The 20,147-nt window shown below is 42.3% G+C and overlaps 1 protein-coding gene across 4 annotated transcripts in view; it reads right to left on the bottom strand.

Annotated features, from left to right (window-relative positions):
• Nucleotides 1-20,147, bottom strand: part of TNRC6B (trinucleotide repeat containing adaptor 6B) — a 254,962-nt gene that overhangs the window by 123,637 nt on the left and 111,178 nt on the right. For 2 of the 4 annotated variants that reach the window (XM_043562669.1, XM_043562672.1), the window contains exon 1: nucleotides 17,495-17,722. The exons of the other annotated variants lie outside the window; for them this stretch is intronic. In XM_043562669.1, coding sequence (XP_043418604.1) covers nucleotides 17,495-17,499 — 5 coding nt within the window. In that variant the 5' untranslated portion in view covers nucleotides 17,500-17,722. Of the gene's footprint in view, nucleotides 1-17,494; nucleotides 17,723-20,147 lie in introns of those variants that run through there. 4 annotated transcript variants of the gene reach the window in all.

The following is a 20,147-nucleotide window of genomic DNA, read 5'->3' as shown; positions in this document are numbered from 1 at the left end:
TTAAACAGAATAAAAAACCCAAAAAGATAAAGAGAAAGAAAAAAAAAATACTCTTCCCCAGCAGGGAACCAAGCAGAACCACAAAGGTCCTAATACATAAGACATTTCAAACACATGTCCTCAACATAAAACACTAGGATCAGGGGGAAATCTAAACATTGCCAGCAAATAATGCCACATGATCTATTTCTCTGTATATTCAGTATTTGAAATATCAAATGCTTTTGGCATGTAAAATTAGGTGGCTTTGGTGTGTCATTTCTTTTAAAATCTTGAAAATTTGTTTACATTGAAGAAATGGAAGATACAATGGAATTCCTTCCAAACTGCCTCAAGAGCAAAGCCAGATATTAAAAGATACCACCAACACATTGTTGCCTCCACAAATAATCCCTCCTTCATAGAGAAGGATAAAGGGGTCCACGTGTTTCATTTGCAAAGCCTCTGTGCTTCCTAATAGCCTCCAAGCAAAGGTCGAAGAGCATCTCCCTTGGATTTGCATAGCACCCAGACTCTGAGTGACAGGTCATAGACTGCAGGGCCAGGGGCTAAATTCCTCACCCAACACAAGTCCAACAGGTTACCCAGAGGAGCCTATGTAACCTGAAACAGGAGGGGACTCTCCCCAAGAAGAGAACACAGTCCTGTTGGTCAAACTAGGAACTGTAAAGTCTTCTCTAACTGTGAAATAGTCTTTGTTTCCTCTTGAAGGATGTTGGGGCATGAGGAAGGCAGGTGGAAAAAAACAGAGTTCTACATAAAATATACTGTTGCCTAAAAGACACATACTTATTTTTAAAAAGGGAGGCAACAGTCCACAGCACCCTTCCATGCCACCTATATCTCCTCGAAGGAAGGGGTGGCACAGCAACTTCAGGAAGCTATTGCAGGAGCCTTGGGCTCCTGCTCAGGCAGTAGGACAGAGTGCGCCAGCAGGCTGCCTGGGCCACTTCCTACCTGTGTAACCTTGGACAAGACACTCAACCTGTCTGCGCTTAGCTTGAAAAGTCTTCATGAAGACTCACGAATTAACATATGTAAAGCACTTAAGAACAGTGTGCCTGGCATTCCTTACAGGAAACACAAAGCAAGTAATTTTATCTTTCTGTTATTGTTATTTTTTTTAACATAATCTCTATACCCAACATAGGGCTCAAGCTTACAACTCCGAGACCAAGAGCTATGTGCTCCACGGCCTGAGCCAGCCAAGAACCCCTTTCCTTTCTAACACAGAAGTTCTCACCTCCTCCAACCCAGACCCTCTCTTTCCCTATTCTTGCAAGTCATTTGCCACACACTAGTTTTATCTTACTCCCAACTCAGCCTGAACTCTCAAACATTTGCCAGCATTCCTCCTGAAGACTTCACCTCCGGTTATCTCACACTACCTATCTAGGCTAGTCCTCACTCAGCCTCAGACGAACCCTAACCAACTGTGTTCTTCACCTTGACTTGCTGGAAAATGCCGGCAAGGCCAAAGATCACTGCAATCACAAATGAAGAAGGCTCTTCTCTCTCAGCTAAGCCCTGAGAGCTGGTAGATGTTTCTTTCGGTCGTTTTCTTCCTTTTCTTTGGAGGTGGGGGTGGGAAGACTGTTCCAAGTATTTTATTGCTCATTAGGCTCCCTTTTCTGCTCAGACTTCATCTTCTATTTTATAGAGAGGAGTGACTCCCATTCAGAGGTGAATGTCTCTCAGGGGAACTCCCTCAAATCTTTCTATTTCCAAATTTACTCTTCCCTCTCCAAGGCTAACCTGTCACATATACAGCAAATCTCTTCCCACACCCCGGACCCTCTCTTCCCGGACCCTCCCTCCCGTGTTCAAGTCAACTAACCGTATCAAATGCCTACTGAGTACCAAGGTCAGTCCATGGATGGTGAGGATACAGAGCTCATCCTACACTTTCAATCGTTATCTCTCTACTTGCTCCTTTCCCTTAGCCTTCTGATTCATGCTTTAGCATGTAAGCCCTACAAGGATAGGGCTTTTTATCTATTTCGTTCACTGTTTTATCCCTAGAGACTAGCATAGCTCCTAAAACAAACACATAAATAAAGCACTCAATACGTATTTGTTGAGTTAACCCAAGTCATCCTTGATTCATGCATTCATTCAGCAAATGCTCTCGGAAAAGCAAAAAAAACCAAATAATCTGAATAAAAATGGGCAAAGGATCTGAATAGACATTTCTCCAAAGAAGATATTCAGATGGCCAACAGACACATGAAAAAATGCTCAACATCACTCATCGTCAGGGAGATGCAAATTGAAACCACAAGTTATCACCTTATATTAGTCAGAAAGGATAGTATCAAAAAACAAGTAATAACAAGTGTTGGCAAGGATGTGGAGAAAAGGGAACCCTGGGGACACTGCTGGGAATGTAAACTGGTGCAACCACTGTGGAAAACGGTATGGGGGTTCCTCAAAAAATTAAAAATAGAAATACTCTACAATCCAGTAATTTCACTACTGGGTATTTAACCCAAAGAAAACAAAAAAACACTAATTTGAAAACATACATATGCATCCCTATGTTTACTGCATTATTTACAATAACCAAGATAGGGAAGCAACCTAAATGTCCATGGACAGATGAATGGATAAAGAAGACATAGTATTTATACAAAGTAGAATATTACTCAGCTATTAAAAAAAAAAAAAAAAAAAGAATGAATCTTGGGGCACTTGGCTGGCTCAGTTGGTAGAGCGTGCAACTCTTGATCTCAGGGTTAGAAGTTTGAGCCTCATATTGGGTACAGAGATTACTTAAAAAAAAAAAAGAGGGAGATCTTATCATTTATGACATGGATGGACCTGGAGGGTATTATGCTAAATGAAATAAGACAGAGAAAGACAAATACCCAAATCTACAGAATGTTACTCATATGTGGAATCTAAAAAAGAAAACAAACCAACCAGAATCATCAATACAGCAAACTGGTGATTGCCAGAGTGGTGGGGGTTAGGGGAATGGTAAAATAGGAAATAGGTGAAAGGGGACTAAGAAGTACAAACTTCCAGTTGTAAAGTACATAAGTCATGGGGATGTCATGTACAGCACGGCATAACGTATGGAATTGTCAAATCACTACCTTGTACGCCCAGAACTAATGCAACCTTGTATGTCAATTATATTTTAATGAAAAGTAAAAAAAGTCCTCTGCAGACTCACTGTATGTCAGGTACTGGGTTACAGAGGTGAGTACAACTAGTGCCTGACCCACAGCTGCTCATTGTATTGACAGAAGAAGATCCCCAAACCCATGGGGAGACTTCCCAATGTGACATCAGGGGCAAACAGAATGACAATGTGCTGGGGCTGCTGGGCTCAATGGAGCCCTGAACCTGACGCACTGAGCAACTCCAGGCCAATCTAACTACTCAAACTCAGGGTTTATCTCAACTGACCCCCTGATGACTATCCTTCACTTCCCTAAACTCTTTCCTGTCTGGGTTTCTTCTGCACCACCCTTTTTCCTGTTTTCATCCCACTCCTCTGGCCATTTGCTGAGGGAGCACTGTCACTCTCATGACCTAATGACCATCTCTATATGTAAATTGACATCTGGGAAACTTCTCTGTTGAGCTCCAGACCCTTATTTCCACCTGCCCAGCAAACACCTAAAATATGTCCAAAGCAAAACCACAGCCTCTCGGGTCCCATCCTCACCCTGGTACATACCCAAAACCCCTCCTCTACCCACTGAAATGTCCATGCCAACTCTTGGCATCACTCGTTCACCCAGCCGGGGGCTTACACACAACTCATTTTTGCATCATATCCAATGGATTACACTTCCAGAAATGTCCCCCAAATCTGGTCTTCCCATCTTTACTGTCACTGCCTTAATTTCCAGTTATAAAGTCAGTCAGTCATGGGAATGTAATGCACAGCATGAAGAATATAGTCGATAGCATTCTAATAAAGCTGTATGGTGACAGATGGTTAACTACATGTACTGTGGTGAGCATTCCTCTTACTTTGGCCACAATCTCTCCCCCTCCATCAGATCCTCGACATGGAGATCAAGTGAAGCAAGTTGATTTTTTTAACTGCCTTCTGTAAGATGAAATCCAAATTTCTTAGAATAGTCAAAGGCCAACAAACACTTCCACTTTTGCCTAGCCAGCCTGCCCTTAGTTCTGCTAATATATCACCATCTCCCACACTCGCCCAGTTCCTAACTCCTTGTCTTTTTTTTTTTTAAGCTTTATTTATTTTGAGAGAGAGAGAGAGAGAGAGAGAGAGAGAAACAGCAGGGGAGGGGCAGAGAGAGAATCCCAAGCAGGCTCCCAGCTGTCATCACAGAGCCTGAGGTGGGGCTCAAACCCTGAGATCATGACCTGAGCCCATGACCTGAGCCCGAGATCAGAGATCAAAGTCGAACGCTTAACTGATTGAGCCACCCACGTGCCCCTAACTCCTTGCCTTTGTGTATGTTCTTTCCTCAGTCTGAAATGCTAACAAAACTAATGAAAACAGAAGCTAACACTGACCTCAAGCAATATGCTAAGACATTAAATGTCTTCTCATTTAATCCCCGTGGCCTTTCCTCGAGGTAGGTGCTATTATTATTATTCCTCATTTTACCAGTGAGAAAGCGCGGGCATACAGATAATACTTGCCCAACACTGGGCAGATCTAACCACACAGCTATCTGGACTGCAGGACCCAAGTTCTTAACCACTACACTTATGGCACCCCTGATTTACCCACTATCCCTGTCACCAAGCAGTTCCTAATTCCCTTTAAGACACAGCTCAAAAGTTCCCTCTTTGGTGGAGACTTCCCCAGTGCCCTAGGCCTCTCTTCCCATCCTCTAGGGGTCCTTGGCATCATGCTTTTATCTTTATTACAGGCAACCTCACTGGTTGAGTCCCAAAGATAAGTTAGGTCTTTTTTATCTGTGTATTCCCAGCACTATACAGCGTCTGATACACAAACACTTAGATAATAAACTCTTCCAAGTACAGGGAACCTGAAGAATATCCTGCTCAAACTCAAGTCTACCCTACATGTTACTGGTCCCAAACACCCTCCACTGCTACCCTTATCCCGGCCCAGGCCGCCTCCAGGCTGAAGAGGCGAAGCCCTTGCCGGGGCTGCCACGCCCACAACCAGCTGATAGCATTATCACTGCCAGGCAGGTCAGGGAGCTGCTGGCCTTGCCCTCCTTGATTACAGAGTAAAGTGCATCTAAGAAGCACTTTCTCTGGCAGAAGAAAGACAGAGGGGACACTTGATGTGGGGCTGCCAGATTTAAGGTCTTGGTCATTTAAAGTGTGCAGGTGGGATGGCACACATAAAAACGTACATAATTTTATAAAACCCGCCATGGCTATTATTCATTACTCATAAAGAGCCAATACAGGCTAGCAAAAACGTACATAACTAGTATTTTTTTTAAGTTTCTTTATTGAGAGAGAATGAGTGAGTGAAAGAGAGAGAGGGAGGGAGAGAGGGAGAGGGAAAGGGAATATGAATCTTAAGCAGGCTCTGCGCTGTCAGCATGAAGCCTAACATGGGACTCAATCCCACGAACTGTGAGACCGTGACATGAGCCGAAATCAAGAGTCCAACGCTCAACTGACTGAGTCACCCCGGTGCCCCCATAAGTAGTATTATTTAGTTCTGTGATCCACCTGCCACTTTTACATAATCACCATGACTATATATTTCATTAAATCAGATACACTTTGCTATAGGTTTTGATTACTCTAGATTCCACAACTGCTCAGCACCTAATGGAATTGGTTTGTTTTTTCTTTTTTTCTCACATTAAAGTAGAATGGTTACTTGCTTACAGTATATGCAGAGGGAACAAAGTAATTTTTTTAAAAAGTATGAGTCAATGAAATCATCGCCACTGTAGCCAGTAAATAAGAACGAAGGAAGGTAGTTCCAGAACTTGAAGTAAGGTTTATTCCTATGAGTGAGGCTAATAAAAACCAGGAAGTACACAGTTAATTGTAATACATGCTAAGAGATGGTCTATAATTAGGATGTGGTTCCCAAACGCTGAACTTTAGTACCTGTGCTGATCTATATTGCCTATGTAATGGTTTTCATAAAGCTATATTCAACTTAATGAGATGTCTCTTATTCTGAGACCTTCCATTCTGTTTGTTAAAATGTTTTCTTTCTTTGAAATTATGGTAATAAGTGAGGAGTTTTTAAAAAATGCCTTTACCTGGCAAATTTAAAACTGGTAACTCATGTTGGATCCCAATACTGCTTTTACAATGTTACAGTTTCCTGGAACCCGAGTCTGGGAACCACCATGTGAGAGTGTCTGAAGGGACTTGGGCCAAATCTAGCTTGTGTGACTAGGATGTAGTTCTAGAAAGCAATAACCAAAACAGAAAGCTAACGATGCATTTCCCCAAACTGTGCCTGAAAAAAACAAACCTGGTACTTTACGATTTTATATATATGCATCACTTAAGATTCCCAAGGCACATTAGCATCTTAAAGACTCTAAGTCCAGTAGTGAGCAAAGACCAGTTTAATTCAGTTTGAATCAGGAAAGGAATTTTTTTTTTTTCCAGGCAAGCCTATTAGTTGCCCCAACAAACAGGGGGAAATGCTGAACTTATCAAATGTATTACAATGTGTGTGAAAACAGAATGTGTTAATAGCAGACATACAGCTTCATGAAACCTGGCTCAGAGGGGGCAGGGAAGCACCCCCTCCTCCAAGTCGAATCCGGCAGTGTTTTCTGTGGGGTTTTTCCAAGAGAATACATAATCTGGGAAAAGGATGCTTTCTACTTAAGTTTCTCTAAAATCTAGAGGAAAACCATTCTTCAATATGGATGGTCAATTCCTTTTTGATCTGAATGGAATGCTCTGCACAGGGAGGACAACATCCTGGTCATCAAAAATATCCATCTCCCACACACTGAAATAACAAATTAATATTTAAAAAATCGCTTATGAATGTGGTTGGTATGATAACCGACTGGACTGATACATTTGATTCTCAAGACCAACAAAACTGGGGATCAGATCCTGGAATATGGTGTTCCAGGGGTGGAACTTCCCTAAAACGTCTTCAAACCTCGGCAACACAACCCTCAGTGGATCATTAAATCAATTTAGTGAGTCAGGATCAGCTTTTTTGGTTTGGGGGTTTGTTGTTTGTTTGTTTTTAACAAAACAGACTTCAGAAGACTGTATCAGAACACATTACACATAGTGCCAGAAAGTAAATACTTCTGCTTCAGTGCATACATCCACATATGTACAGGGCCTCCAAGTAAATTGCATTTCTTACTGTAGAGCCAATCAAAAAGTTTGAAAGCCACTGTTCCAAGCTACCCAATTATCTATCTAACTTCGGCTTATAAATAGGAACTTCTTGGCATAAAAAGAATAGCAATTATTTTCTGTAAGCCAAGGAGCAAAAGAAACAATGGCACCAAGAGGTAAAAGACGGGGCTCTGGGCTCCTGGGAAGGAGGGAGCGGGGTCTCCTGCTACGTCTCTGTCCTCACGACAGCATTAAAGGGCATTACTTTAAGCCCACCACTATTCAGTCTGGCTTTTACAAAGGCAGACATGGATAACCAAAATGCACTCCTAAAGGAAAACAGAAAAGTAAGGGATTAATTTCCATACTGATTAAAAACAAAACGAAACATGGGACCTCATGGAATAGCTGATGTCTCAAACCCTTACAGGGCACTTCACAGAAAAGCTCGCTCCCCTATGTCTGCTGAAATAAAAGGGTGCGCAACCGAAAACCACTGCTTACTCTCCAGTGTGGACAAGCTTTGGTTCCAACTACAGTTCACGAGAATTTCTATCTTTACTGGTTGTTACTTAAAAGGTCTAATTAGTAACTACAAAGCAACCTAAATCAATGACATGATTAAATAAAAATCTTTGAACCCGCTTTGTACAAACCACTCTTATTTAGTAAATAAATATTGTACTAGCTCAGGATGGCAAGAAATACAAAACAATCTAAGGCCAAACAGCCTGCACAACGCCAAACACAAGTGAGATACACACACAAAATAATTAGCCCTTTGGCACTCCTTTTCCACCCTCAAACACCTCCACCTACGCTAGATGGCTGGGACCACTGACTGAAAGTTTCGAAGAACACTCAAATCTTAATTTCGTACCTCCCTGTCTGGAAACACCACCAACTCACAGACTTCAAATTCAACCAGGTCAAACAGGGGGCAGGAGTGCTCCCGTATCTCCCGCTGTATCTGCTTGTAAATGTAAGCCTCTGCACCTAGCAATTCTGAAATATGACACAAATTGGTATGTTAAAGAACTTCTACCAAGGTACCATCCTGCTGACCTTAGCCAAAACAATTTTTTAAATTCCTGTTTTAAATTTTGGAATCTGGGGGTGCCTGGGTAGCTCAGTTGGTTAAGCACCTGACTCTTGAATTCGGCTCAGGTCATGATCTCAAACTTTGTGAAATCGAGCCCCCGCGTCAGGCTCTGTGCTGATAGCGTGGAGCCTGCTTGGAATTCCCTCCCCCACTCTCCCTCTCAAAATAAATAAATAAACTTAAAAAAAAAATTTTGGAATCTGTGCACTTGCATAAAAGTAAAAAGTTCATCTCCTCACATTCAAAGTTTAGGATTTGACCCTTCCAATTCTAAAAATTCCATTAGCGGAGTCCAACATGTGTTCTAAGAAACACCAGTCCTGTGAAATGCTTTGTGATGCCCTGGCTATTTTCAAAATGCGTATTAGCTGTAAGGGAACCCATTTACTTTGAACAACCCTGTGCTGTCCAATACGGTAGTCACACATGGCCAGTATGCACCTGTAAAGAGGCTGGTGCCACTTAGCAACTGAAATTTCAACTGTATTTTAGTTCAATTAATTTAAAATTTAAAGTTGGTACTCATTTCCATTACTGGAAAACTTTTGTTATGTTTGGAAAAACTTGGGTATGTGGATATACTTTTTCAACTGTAAATTTTGTTTAATCTCAATACAGATCAAGTATTTCTAGTGAAAATTTCATATTCAAACTGAAATGTGTTGTGAGTATAAAATACACACCAGATTTCAAAAAGAATGTCAAACATCTAATTTTAAGTATTTAAATATTTAAGTATTTAAAAACTGATTTCACATCAAACTGCTAATACTTTGCACATACTGGGTTAAAGTATACATTATTAAAAGTAATTTCACTTATTTCTTTTACTTTTTTAATGTGACTCCAGGAAAATGTAAACACATGGCTCACATTCCATTTCTTCTTTTTTTTTTTTTAAGTTTAAGTTTATTTATTTAAGCAATCTCTATACCCAACATGGGGCTCGAACTCACAACCCTGAGATCACGAGCCACATGCATGCTCCACCAACTGAGCCAGCCAGGCGCCTCTCCCATTCCATTTCTACTGGATGGTGCTGGAGTAACCTAATGATTCCCAAACTTTTCCCACTGTAACACCTCCCAACACTAGGTTTGGGAACACTGCAGTAACCACATCCTGTTCTTCTGGATGACCACATCTGAGATTGAGAAGTCCTTCCCTTCTCTTCAGCGACTATTATGAACCGTCCTACACAATCACCTGCCTTTCAATCCTTTCCCAGGTCCTGTTTCTCTTCCTGTCCCCAAGGACCTATTCTCAGTTCTCTTTTCCATTCTCTGTACTTTCATGGTGAGCTCATCCAGTCTCTCAGCTTCAACTGTCATGTCTGTGTGGATGACTTCCAATTCTTGATCTCCACCTCTGACCTCTTTCTCAAGCTTCAGCTTCACACTGCCAGCTGCCTGCTAAACAGCTGCCTCTGGAAGTCCCACCAACTTAACTCAGGATGTCTGACCTGGATTACATCTTCACTCCTGTATAAGGTTCCCAACATTCACCTTGAAAACCCAGAGTCCCTGGTCCCTCTTCTAGCCTCACCACCACAGTCTTATGGCAGACACTTTTTTTTTTTTTATAGTTTATTTTGAGAGAGAGAGAGAGAGAGAGAGAGAGAGAGAGAGAGAGAGAATGAATCCCAAACAGGCTCTGCACTGTCAGCACAGAGCCTGATGTGGGGCTTGAACCCACGAACCAGTAGATCATTACCTGAGCTGAAACCAAGAGTCTGGTGCTTAACTGAATGAGCCACCCAGGTGCCCCTTGAAGACCCTTTGTTAACAGTCCCTTTTCGCCACAACTGGCCCGCCTGACTCTAGATCACACACCGCCCCCGCTGGCCCCGCCGCCCCCGGCCTCTGCCCCCTGCCCCACTGCCATTTAGCATTCTCGAAAACCACTTTGATCATGTTTCTATCATATTTTCAACAAGTCCCCTCTATCTGCCATCCAACTACTAGCAATCCAAACTATGAGCAGGCGTCTCATCTCCCCTGTACACCTCTGGGCTCCCGTCAATCCTCCAGCTAGACTGCTCTGCCCTCTATACAATTCTGAACAACCTTTTTTTTTTTTTTTTATGTTTATTTATTTTTGGAAGAGAGAGAGAGAGAGAGAGAGAGAACGCAAGACTGGGGAGGAGCAGAGACAGAGAGGGAGACACAGAATCTGAAACAGGCTCCAAGCTCTGAGCTGTCAGCACAGAGCCCGACACAGGGCTTGAACTCAAGAACGGTGAGATCATGACCTGAGCTGAAGTCGGATGCTTAACCGATTGAGCCACCCAAGCGCCCCCAGTTCTGACCAACCTTTAAGGCTCAGCTCAGTTACGCAGTCCTCATAAAGTGTTTGATGATCAACCCGACTAAAATTAGTCTTTCTCTTCCCTCAAATTCCTTTGGCATTTTTAATGGCAACCATTATGGTAATAGGAGTATGTGGTCTTTTCTTCTTTACAAAATAGTGTCCCCTTAACAGATCCAACAGCATCTTGCACTGCTCATTGCCATCTTTGGACATCTTACCAAAGAAACCAACTTAAAAAGGAAAACGTTGGAGGACTTGGGACTACTGATGATTCTCAAATCTTTGTCTCCAGACAGATATCTAATTGTTTCAGACTTTCATTTGGATGTCTCAAAATTCAATAACTCTAAAACTGAACTCATTATCTCAACCCCACACCTGTCTCCCATCTAAATGGACCCCCCAACTCGGCAAATGATACCACCATCCCATTAGTAGCCCAGGCCAGAGGCAGAGGCATCATCTTAAATTTCCCCAACCCTCATCTTCTCATACTCAGAAAATGTGTTCAGGTCATCTGAAATCTTCTTCCTAAATATCTCTGGATTTACCCCCTTCTTCCCAACTCTGCTGTGAGTTCAGGCCACCATTACCTGGGATGCCTTAATACTATCTAGTCTTAAACTCATCTCTCCAGCCATTTTCTACAGTGCAACCACAGTCATCCTTCAAAAATCCAGTCTGAACAGGTAACATTCCTGCTGGAGACCCTTTAATTGCTGTTTAGAGAAAGACTTCCAAAGATGGTTTACAGACCTTCTGCATCGGGCCAGTGTTTACCTTTACAGCTTCACTTCTTATTTTCCAGATCATCTCTTTCCTTACGTGTATCACACTCCAACCATGTCCAAGTATTCTCCGAGTACACCAGTGTCCTCTCTTGCCTCAGGGCCTTTGCACATCCAGTCCTTCTATTTGGGTTGGGTGTCCCTCTCTTGTAATCGCCCAACATGCTGCACACTGGCCAGCCTCCTTGCATTTATATTCTCTCTAACTTCAGCAATGGTACCTGGAAAAAAATCTTCACACTACTTCTATCCAGCATATACTAGATACTCAATAATTATTTGTTGAATGAGTGAGCAAACAGATAATAATTTTCTGGGTTTAAAAAAAAATGCCAAAATCAATGAAAAAGCCATTTCTATGACATCTATATTTAATTGACAGCATTGTATAAGGGCAAGAGGCCTAAGTTTTTATTTTATCTGTCTTTTGAATCAAAACCATTATAGCTTAGTTAAATATATGGAATTTCTATCTGTAGGCTCAGAATAATCACAATGAAGGAAAAAACACTGTATTTGATCTTCTCCCTTGTCTTGTAAATTTGGGACCAACTCATCTGAAACTGTTGAGAACCTTTTGATGCAAAACACAGAATGTAAGAAAAGCAGCCAAGTGAATGTGGATACATCACAGAGGCAGAGCCTGCAGGAAAGTGGAGAGCATGAAGAGACGACATCAGACCCTAGGAGTGTAGGTAGGGACTTTAATAAAAAGAAAAGGCTCAGCGCTACTCCTGTCCTTATCCAGGCTGAAGCTCAGTGCAATCAGTGCACACATTTCATGATCCTGCAAGCCATGAGAGAGAATGGAGGCAGCTGTGGGGCCGTAAAAGTCTTTCTGGTTTATTTAACAGAGGGGGGGGGTAGAGCTCAGGGGAAGGAAATACTTACTACGCAATGAGACCAGGTGCCAGCTCTTACATACAACATTTCCTTTATGTTCACAACAGCATCTTATCCTCACTTTACTCACGAAGAAACAGGGGCTTATGGTCCCGTAGCTGGTCCTAGTGACCTTAGACTCAAGTGTAGCTCAAATACATTTTATCGAACACTCAGTCCTGCTTAGCCCAGTTCTAGATGCCGGTGACTGAGCAACAAGCAAAACAAAATCTGCTCTCATGAAAGCGGAAGGCTTTGTGGGGAGTGATGCACCATCATACACAAATAATGTAATTTCATTGAGTGACACAATTAAGGGATATTAAAATGGTTCAACTGAGGGATGTGATAGAGTAACCAGGGAGGCAACTTAACTTGCAAGGTTCTCAGGGATCATTTAAAAAATAATTTTGAGGAGACACTTTTGCATGACTAACGAACATGTATAAAGTGACTATCTTGACAAACCTTCAATGGAAGTCTCTGGAACTAACGAGAAGCAAAAATTACCATTCGTTTCCTGATTCTCAGCAAAGAGACTACGAGGTGACGTGAACTACAGTGCTGTCCTAGTCCTAACCCAAAGCAATCGGTTAGACAGTCACCAGATGCTGAATATTTCCACACGAACCAAGTGGCTGTTCAGGGAGATGGCCGACCAAATTCTTAGGTCCCCCAGCACCTACAACAGCACCCAACACACACCGGGGCATAATAAATGATTGCTGAATGAACATACGAAGGAAGAAAAGAAAATGTTCAAATGTCATTGACATGGGTTAAATCCCTTTTCAGGCCAAGTGGCTTCAATTCACCCCAGCCCACTCCACCACCAGTCTTAACCACAAGAGGGTAAGAGAAGGTAATTTGTATAAACTGATGAGCAATACTGTACTAGGAAACAATTAGCGTGTGCTGCCCCCTCCCCAACCAAAGACGGTCAGAAACCCCGTCTTTAAATCACATGTTACACTTAACGAAAATCTAATATCCAAATGATGACTAAAAATAAGGGGCTTCTTTCAAGAAGGGCTCTCCTAACGCAGGTACTCACGACACTTCCATGGCAGGTACTTGTTATAACTACTGCACACCTAGCACCAAGTTGTGATGGCCTCTTTATCGGAGAATCTTCCTTGCTAGATTGGTACTTCTTGAGGGTAGGAACAAAGCACATTCATCTGTATTGCCTCAGGGCTTTGTCCAGTTTAAACTGCACACGAGGGGCGCCTGGGTGGCTCAGTTGATTAAGCATCGACTTAGGCTCAGGTCATGATCTCACAGTTCCTGAGTTCAACCCCCACATCGGGCTGGCACGCAGAGCCCCCTCTGGATCCTGTCTCCTTCTCTCTCTGCCCCTCCCCCACACGCTTGCACACAGGTTCTCTCTCTCTCTCTCAAAAAAAAAATAAACATTAAAACAAAATAAAAATAAACTGCAGAAGAACAATGAGTACACTAAGTTACAAAAATTAAAATTTCTCCAGGGGCACCTGGGTGACTTAGTCTGACTTCAGCTCAGGTCACGATCTCGTGGTCCGTGAGTTCGAGCCCCGCGTCGGGCTCTGCTCTGACAGCTGAGAACCTGGAGCCTGCTTCAAATTCTGTCTCCCTCCCTCTCTGCTCCTCCCCCACTCGCACTCTGTCTCTCAAAAATAAATAAACATTGAAAAAAAATTTAGGGGCGCCTGGGTGGCTCAGTTGGTTGAGCGTCCGACTTCAGCTCGGGTCATGATCTCGCGGTCTGTGTCGAGCTCTTCGTCGGGTTCTGCGTTGACAGCTCAGAGCCTGGAGCCTGTTTCAGATTGTGTCTCGTCTCTCTCTGACCCTCCCCCGCTCATGCTCTGTCTCTGTCTCTCTCTCTCTGTCAAAAATAAGTAAACATTACAAAAAATTTTTTTTTATTTAAATTTCTCCAAAACGGTTCAGTCATGGAGCAGATGGGTAGGGTGAGGCCCACCTCCTACTACTGTTATCTGCTGGGCCTGCTCTGTGGAAGCTGAAGGCCTCCTGACTACACATCACTCTTGCAGTGTCTCTTGTAGAGGTGAAGAACTGGAAAAGCCTTGGGAGACTTGCTTCAAAGTTTATTTTTAAAGGATGGTCCTAGTGGTGATGGAGAAGGACAAGCGGCCATTCAAAGCTGTACAAGAGTTGAACTTGCACTAAATACCAAAGATGCTGGTGCTTCCTTTCTGGCACCCAGACGGTAGGACTGAGAAACAGTTGAAAAATAAGACACCACTTCTCATAGATAAGCACTATCCATTTTTGTGATGTTTCGGTAAAATCTCAATAATGATTTTGTGACATTTCTTTCTGAGGCAGAGCAGCTGTGAATAATGACATTACTCTAGGATCACAAGTAGACCCAGTGTAAGGAAAAATGGATTGGGGGAGGGGGCATCTTAAGTAAGAATCATATTCATTTTCTCCGATAAAAAACTTCCTCTGCACACCCCATCTCATTTTTAAAAACCGTAACATGCAAGTTCTGATATCCCTGGTTTCTGCTCTTCATAACATCAGCCACATCTCTAAAGTTTTTAAAGCTCCATTTCACGCTATCGACAGAAAACAAAAACTTCAACAAAAGGCACAAATTAAATACTATCCATCGGCACACTTGGTACTCATTTTTATGTGCTTCTGAATTACCATACTTTGGGCCCTGCAGGAACTTAGATCCAAAATGGCAGCTGGGCTTCTGAAACTCACCAGAGCCCTAACGCTTAACATACGTGAAACGAGGTCTTATTTATCCCACTTTCCAACCTGTCTAGGAGAGAGAAGTATTTCTAAAAACATTTCAGACACTCAGATGGCATTATGTCCGTGTTCATTCTATCATCCTCCTTCTTGCCTGAGAGAGTAGGTACCCTGCTTTTTTTGGTTCCTCGGCTCCACAAACTGAATTAACCTGCTATTCACATGTTTACACGGGCCACGGAAACAAGCTAATGACAAAACATGGAAAGCTTAGGTTTTTCTCTTCTGTACGGCCAACTTAGGAAATGGGTGTGAAATCGATCATCTAAGGAGTGAAGCCCCAAGTAAGTGCTTTCATTTTCAGAAAAAAAACCCAACAATGATGAGAGCTCTAATTTTCCTTCGGCCCACCACACAGCAACACTCCCTATCACTATGGTAATTTCTAGGTCTTTTCCTTTAAATTCAAGCTGTAAGAAAATTTTTAAAGAGATAAATTTGTTGCAGACTACCTCTTTAATGTAATGTTTCCAATCTCTTTTACACAAAAGCTGAACTTATATTACCAAAAAACGTACAGTGGTTTTAAACTGTCATATCTCTACGGATTCCCACTACTAATATAACAACATTAATTTTAGAAAAATAATAAAAATACTTGCTCTTTAGAGACAGAGAACTTTAATTATCTTTATGTATTCAAATGCAGAGTCTTTTTGTTAAATTAGCGTGAAAGTCCCTTCATCTACACACAATTGGCCCAAAGAAACAGGCCATTTTCAGCACAAGGGGCCAATCCATTTGAACACTGAATAAAGCTTTTGAAAGCACTATACACCCTCTTCCAGACTGTCAAATTTTCAAAACGGGCCAGCATTTCTTCCATTTTTTTTTTTAACACTTGCAGGCCCAGCAAGCATCTTATAATTAGATTAATTAAAAAGGAAACAACAACACTGCTCCCTTCTGATCAAAATTATTCCATTTATGCTTAATTAGCTTTAATCCAAGTCTACATATTTAATGATGGGGATATGACAATTCCAGGCATTTGCATATTTTAAATACCTTTCTAAACTATACTTTGTAACAGATTTAGAAGAACAGTCTCTTTCTCATGCCAGTATGCCACGCATAAATCAGGAGGATACAAATTAGGAAAAAAAAGAAAAAAGAAAAGAAAACAAGGCCTCTCAGAGCCAGGGATGTGCTGAGGGGGTGGGGTGATTTACTCGGGGGTGGGGGCAATTTCCCCGCCACATCACAAACTACGACCCTTTCAGCCCACCAGACGAGAGAGAAGCATTACATCACACTCTTACAATGATAGGGGGAGGTGGCTCTGAGAAAGCAAGTTTTCAGCTTTCTTTCCTCCCTGCTCCCAGGCTTTCTAGAATCCTGTATTGGAAGTAATGGAATTTAACTTCAGGGCACCGCACAGTTTCGGGGGTAATGAACACACACATCCATACAGCTACCTATTTACGTGACCCTAAACGTCCACTTCGACAATGGATACACGGCCCAAACAGGCAACCACACACACAGATGCTGAATTTGTGCCGAAAAGCCCAGTTCATCTGTACAAAATGAAACAAAAATTTGTAACCCGTGAGAAATGGAGGCCAATCTACAGGGAGAAACAGATAAAGAATTCATTCCTGGTGGGGTGAATAGCTGTTTAGATCTTTAAAACACCATGTTTACAAGATAGTCCTACCACTTGGTTCGAACCACGATCAAAATAAAAGCGCATCTGGCTGCACATTTGAGAACACACACAGAGACCCGGTGTAAATGAGCGCGCGCCGAGAAGAGACGGGTGACCCACACATTGCTTGGGAGGTTTTCAAGCAGGGGAATCTACAAACCCCAAACCTCCTGGTGTTCACTCGCCCCCAGCCTGATGTTTAAAATGTATCAGGTCTTATTTTAGGTTTTACATCTCTCTAGGAAGGATGGCCTAGCTTTAAAGAAAAAAAAAAAAAAAAAAAAAAGGCTTTCCATGGTTGTGCTTGCCCTCCCAGATCCTTTGTCGGCCTTAGCAGCCGAAAGAATGCAAACCCATTTATATTTATGCAAATTTTTGCAGCAGATTTAAGGGGGCAGGGAGAGGTCTGTGTTTTTTAAAAACCTCTTTCTAAATATCAAATTTCCAGTTATTCGTAGTTTCATTGATTTGCAACACAGAAATGATGATGAAAATCTGTATATAAATTAAAAGTGCAATTAAATCACTTCAAAATTTAATATTCTACCAAGGCTTTTCCATTTCTAAAATGCCGAACCAAAAGTACATCACGGGTCTGATTTACACAGATTCACGAAATGTCTGAAGCCAGTCTCCATGCTAGACAAATGTCCATTTGCAACAGCACTAGTGAAAACGGTTAGACAAGATCCATATAAATCAATTGGTTTAAAAAAATTGAAAATATTTACCAACCTCATAAAGTGCAGCAGTGCTTAAATCCAGCAAATTGAGGCATACAAGGTAGAAATTGAAATGAAAAAAGGTCCAAAAAATGATTTCTTTTTGTCTATCTGTTTTTTTGTATTTTAAATATTCAGAAACCAGCAGAGACTCTGTCGGCCATTTTGGCTTGAACTAACTCTCTCACTCACTCTCCCTCTTGCTCTCTCTCTCCCCCTCTGTCTCTAAAGGAAGCAGCTTTTTGTGACCTTCAAATAGAGGCGGATCATGTGACTTCGGGTAGGTCTGTCAATCAGGAAAGGGGAGGGAGCTGGGGAATGGAACTGCCTTAAAGGGAAAGCAGCCCTTTTCCACTCACTTTCATTTGTGAAATGCTGTTATCTCCTGCTCTCCGCCTACACGCACTGAATGTGAAAGTGGCAACAGCATAAGGGTAACAGATGAACAAAATAGAAAAACCTTTATTGGTTTATAGAAATATGCTCAGTTGCGAGCGATTCTTGCAGATCCTGGAGGTTGACTTGCTTGCTACAGTTCTTTGGCTGTTTGGGCAAGCATGGGCTGGCAAACTGCTCTTTAAAAGGGGGCTTAAACAATGCTTCAGCCAAACAAGAGACTAGTTTTTAAAGATTAAGGTGAAATATAGGGCACAACTGATCTCCGGCAAGCTCCTAAAATGCACAGGAGAAGACCAAAGGGAAACACCAAAGTAGAAACGGAGACTGGCAATTCAGAGAAGTTAAGTGACTTATCTCAAATCACACAGCTAGACAGAAGCAGAACAGGGGTTGGTTTCCCACATTTATCGTTTATGGTGCATGTGTATCTGACACTCCCCCCCCCCCCAATAAAAACTATGCTGAGGCTACCAAGCTGACTTCCTCCAGGATCTGGCAGATTCCAGCCTTCTTTAATCCCCTCTCCCACCTGAGGAAACGGCTCTGCAGCTGACAGCAGTAAGCACGAAATTAAACACCTACCTGCTTTTCCCAATCCCCAAGTCCCTTCTCCTTGCTATATACATCTTGTTACACCCACCCACCGAAGAAATCCACGCAGGGTTTGTGTGTCTAGCTCTGGGGCTAACAGGCTGCACAGGTTTCGTTAGGCAAATCCCTTTACCTCCCGAGCCTTTTCTCATTCGGGGACTGTAAAGACTGGACATCACTAGATGGTATCTTCGGTTCCTTTCAACTCTAAAACTCTGCACTTGGCTTCTTTCTTTTAGCAGTTCTGTTCATCTTATCCTTGCCATCTCAAAAGTAATCCATTACTCCAGGAAGGCTTTCTTGACCCTTCCAGGCGAGACCAGGTTTTCCTGTTCAACACTCCAGTAACGTCCTTTATTCCTTCTTCACAGCATTGCTCATAACTGCGATTTATTATTTGCGTGAGAATTTGCTTATGGTTGATCTCCCCCAGTGTGTATAAGGGCAAATACCACATCTTCCTCCATTGCTGTGTGAGGCCCCACATAGTAGGTGAATAAACGAATGAAGGAATTACTTGGACTTCCATTCAGAAGTGCTGGGCAGCAGGAAATCTACCATCCAACTATAAAGAACGGAAGTCACATGGTTTCCAGAAACTCACCTCCATCTATTTATTCTAAGGAATTGGACGGCTTAGGAAATAAATGATAGAAAGCAGGCAAAACCCTGTCAAACTCCATCTATCTCTATAAACCAAAAAAGGTGGGATTCCACAGTGTGAGTCTCCCAAATGAACGCGGCTGACCAAGGGTGATCTGATGTGCCATCCAGCAGAGAACCCATGGATTCTGTAAGCCTGGCATTCCTCGAAAAGGAACCTATGAACCCGTCCTAAATCTCACATGTTTATCATCCTGTACAGCCTCCCTCCCTCCCTTGATTTTTCCACTCCGATGGAAGAACAGGAAAGGGGCTGTTTTAGGGCAGGCGGAGGCCAACCCCTCAACGATGTGGCAGCTTGAATATTTATGGTGTAAATGCTTCCACTGTCTTAGCGCAGCCCCAAGTAGAGCAAGAGCCAGGACCCAGACAGACAATTGAGATGTAGGCAAAAGCAGGAAACTCCTTGGATGGAAATTTTGAATATTTAGTCTATTTTTATCCTTCCAATGCCTTCCAGCTGAGTTACGGAAAGCTTACGTGGAGCATGCTCAACATGTTAAAATGCATGGAGATCATATAGCTGCCTTGTTTTCATTTGTAATGCTCCCTTGTTTAATGTCTTTATAATTTTGTTAAGTCTCCAATCCCCAATACAAAATATTATATATATATATATATATATATGTTACCTTGTGAGTGTTAAGCAAGCTACATAAAAAGCCAGAAAATACGAACACATTTAGAAATATTAGTTCTATTTTCAAATAATACGATCGATAGGTTTTCTTCAACCTCTAGACAGCTTTGTTTTGTGAGATACCTCTAACCTTAAGCAATTAGTCCACTTGCTCACTGAAGAAACAACTGAAATAAATACGTTATTTCAGGGGCACGTGAGTAGCTCAGTCGGTCAGGCATCCGAATTTAGCCCAGGTCTTGATCTGGTGGTTCCCGGGTTCGAGCCCTAAGTTGGGCTTTCTGCTGTCCGCCTGGGGCCCACTTTGGATCCTTTGTCCCTCTCTCTCTCTGCCTCTCCCCTACTTGCACACGCGTCTGTGAGCTCTCAAAAA

This window comes from Prionailurus bengalensis, chromosome B4 (genome assembly GCF_016509475.1).
Source record: "Prionailurus bengalensis isolate Pbe53 chromosome B4, Fcat_Pben_1.1_paternal_pri, whole genome shotgun sequence".
NCBI classification, from domain to species: Eukaryota; Metazoa; Chordata; class Mammalia; order Carnivora; family Felidae; genus Prionailurus; species Prionailurus bengalensis.
The sequence above is the reverse complement of the archived record's forward strand: the minus strand, read 5'-3'. Positions and strand labels throughout refer to the sequence as shown.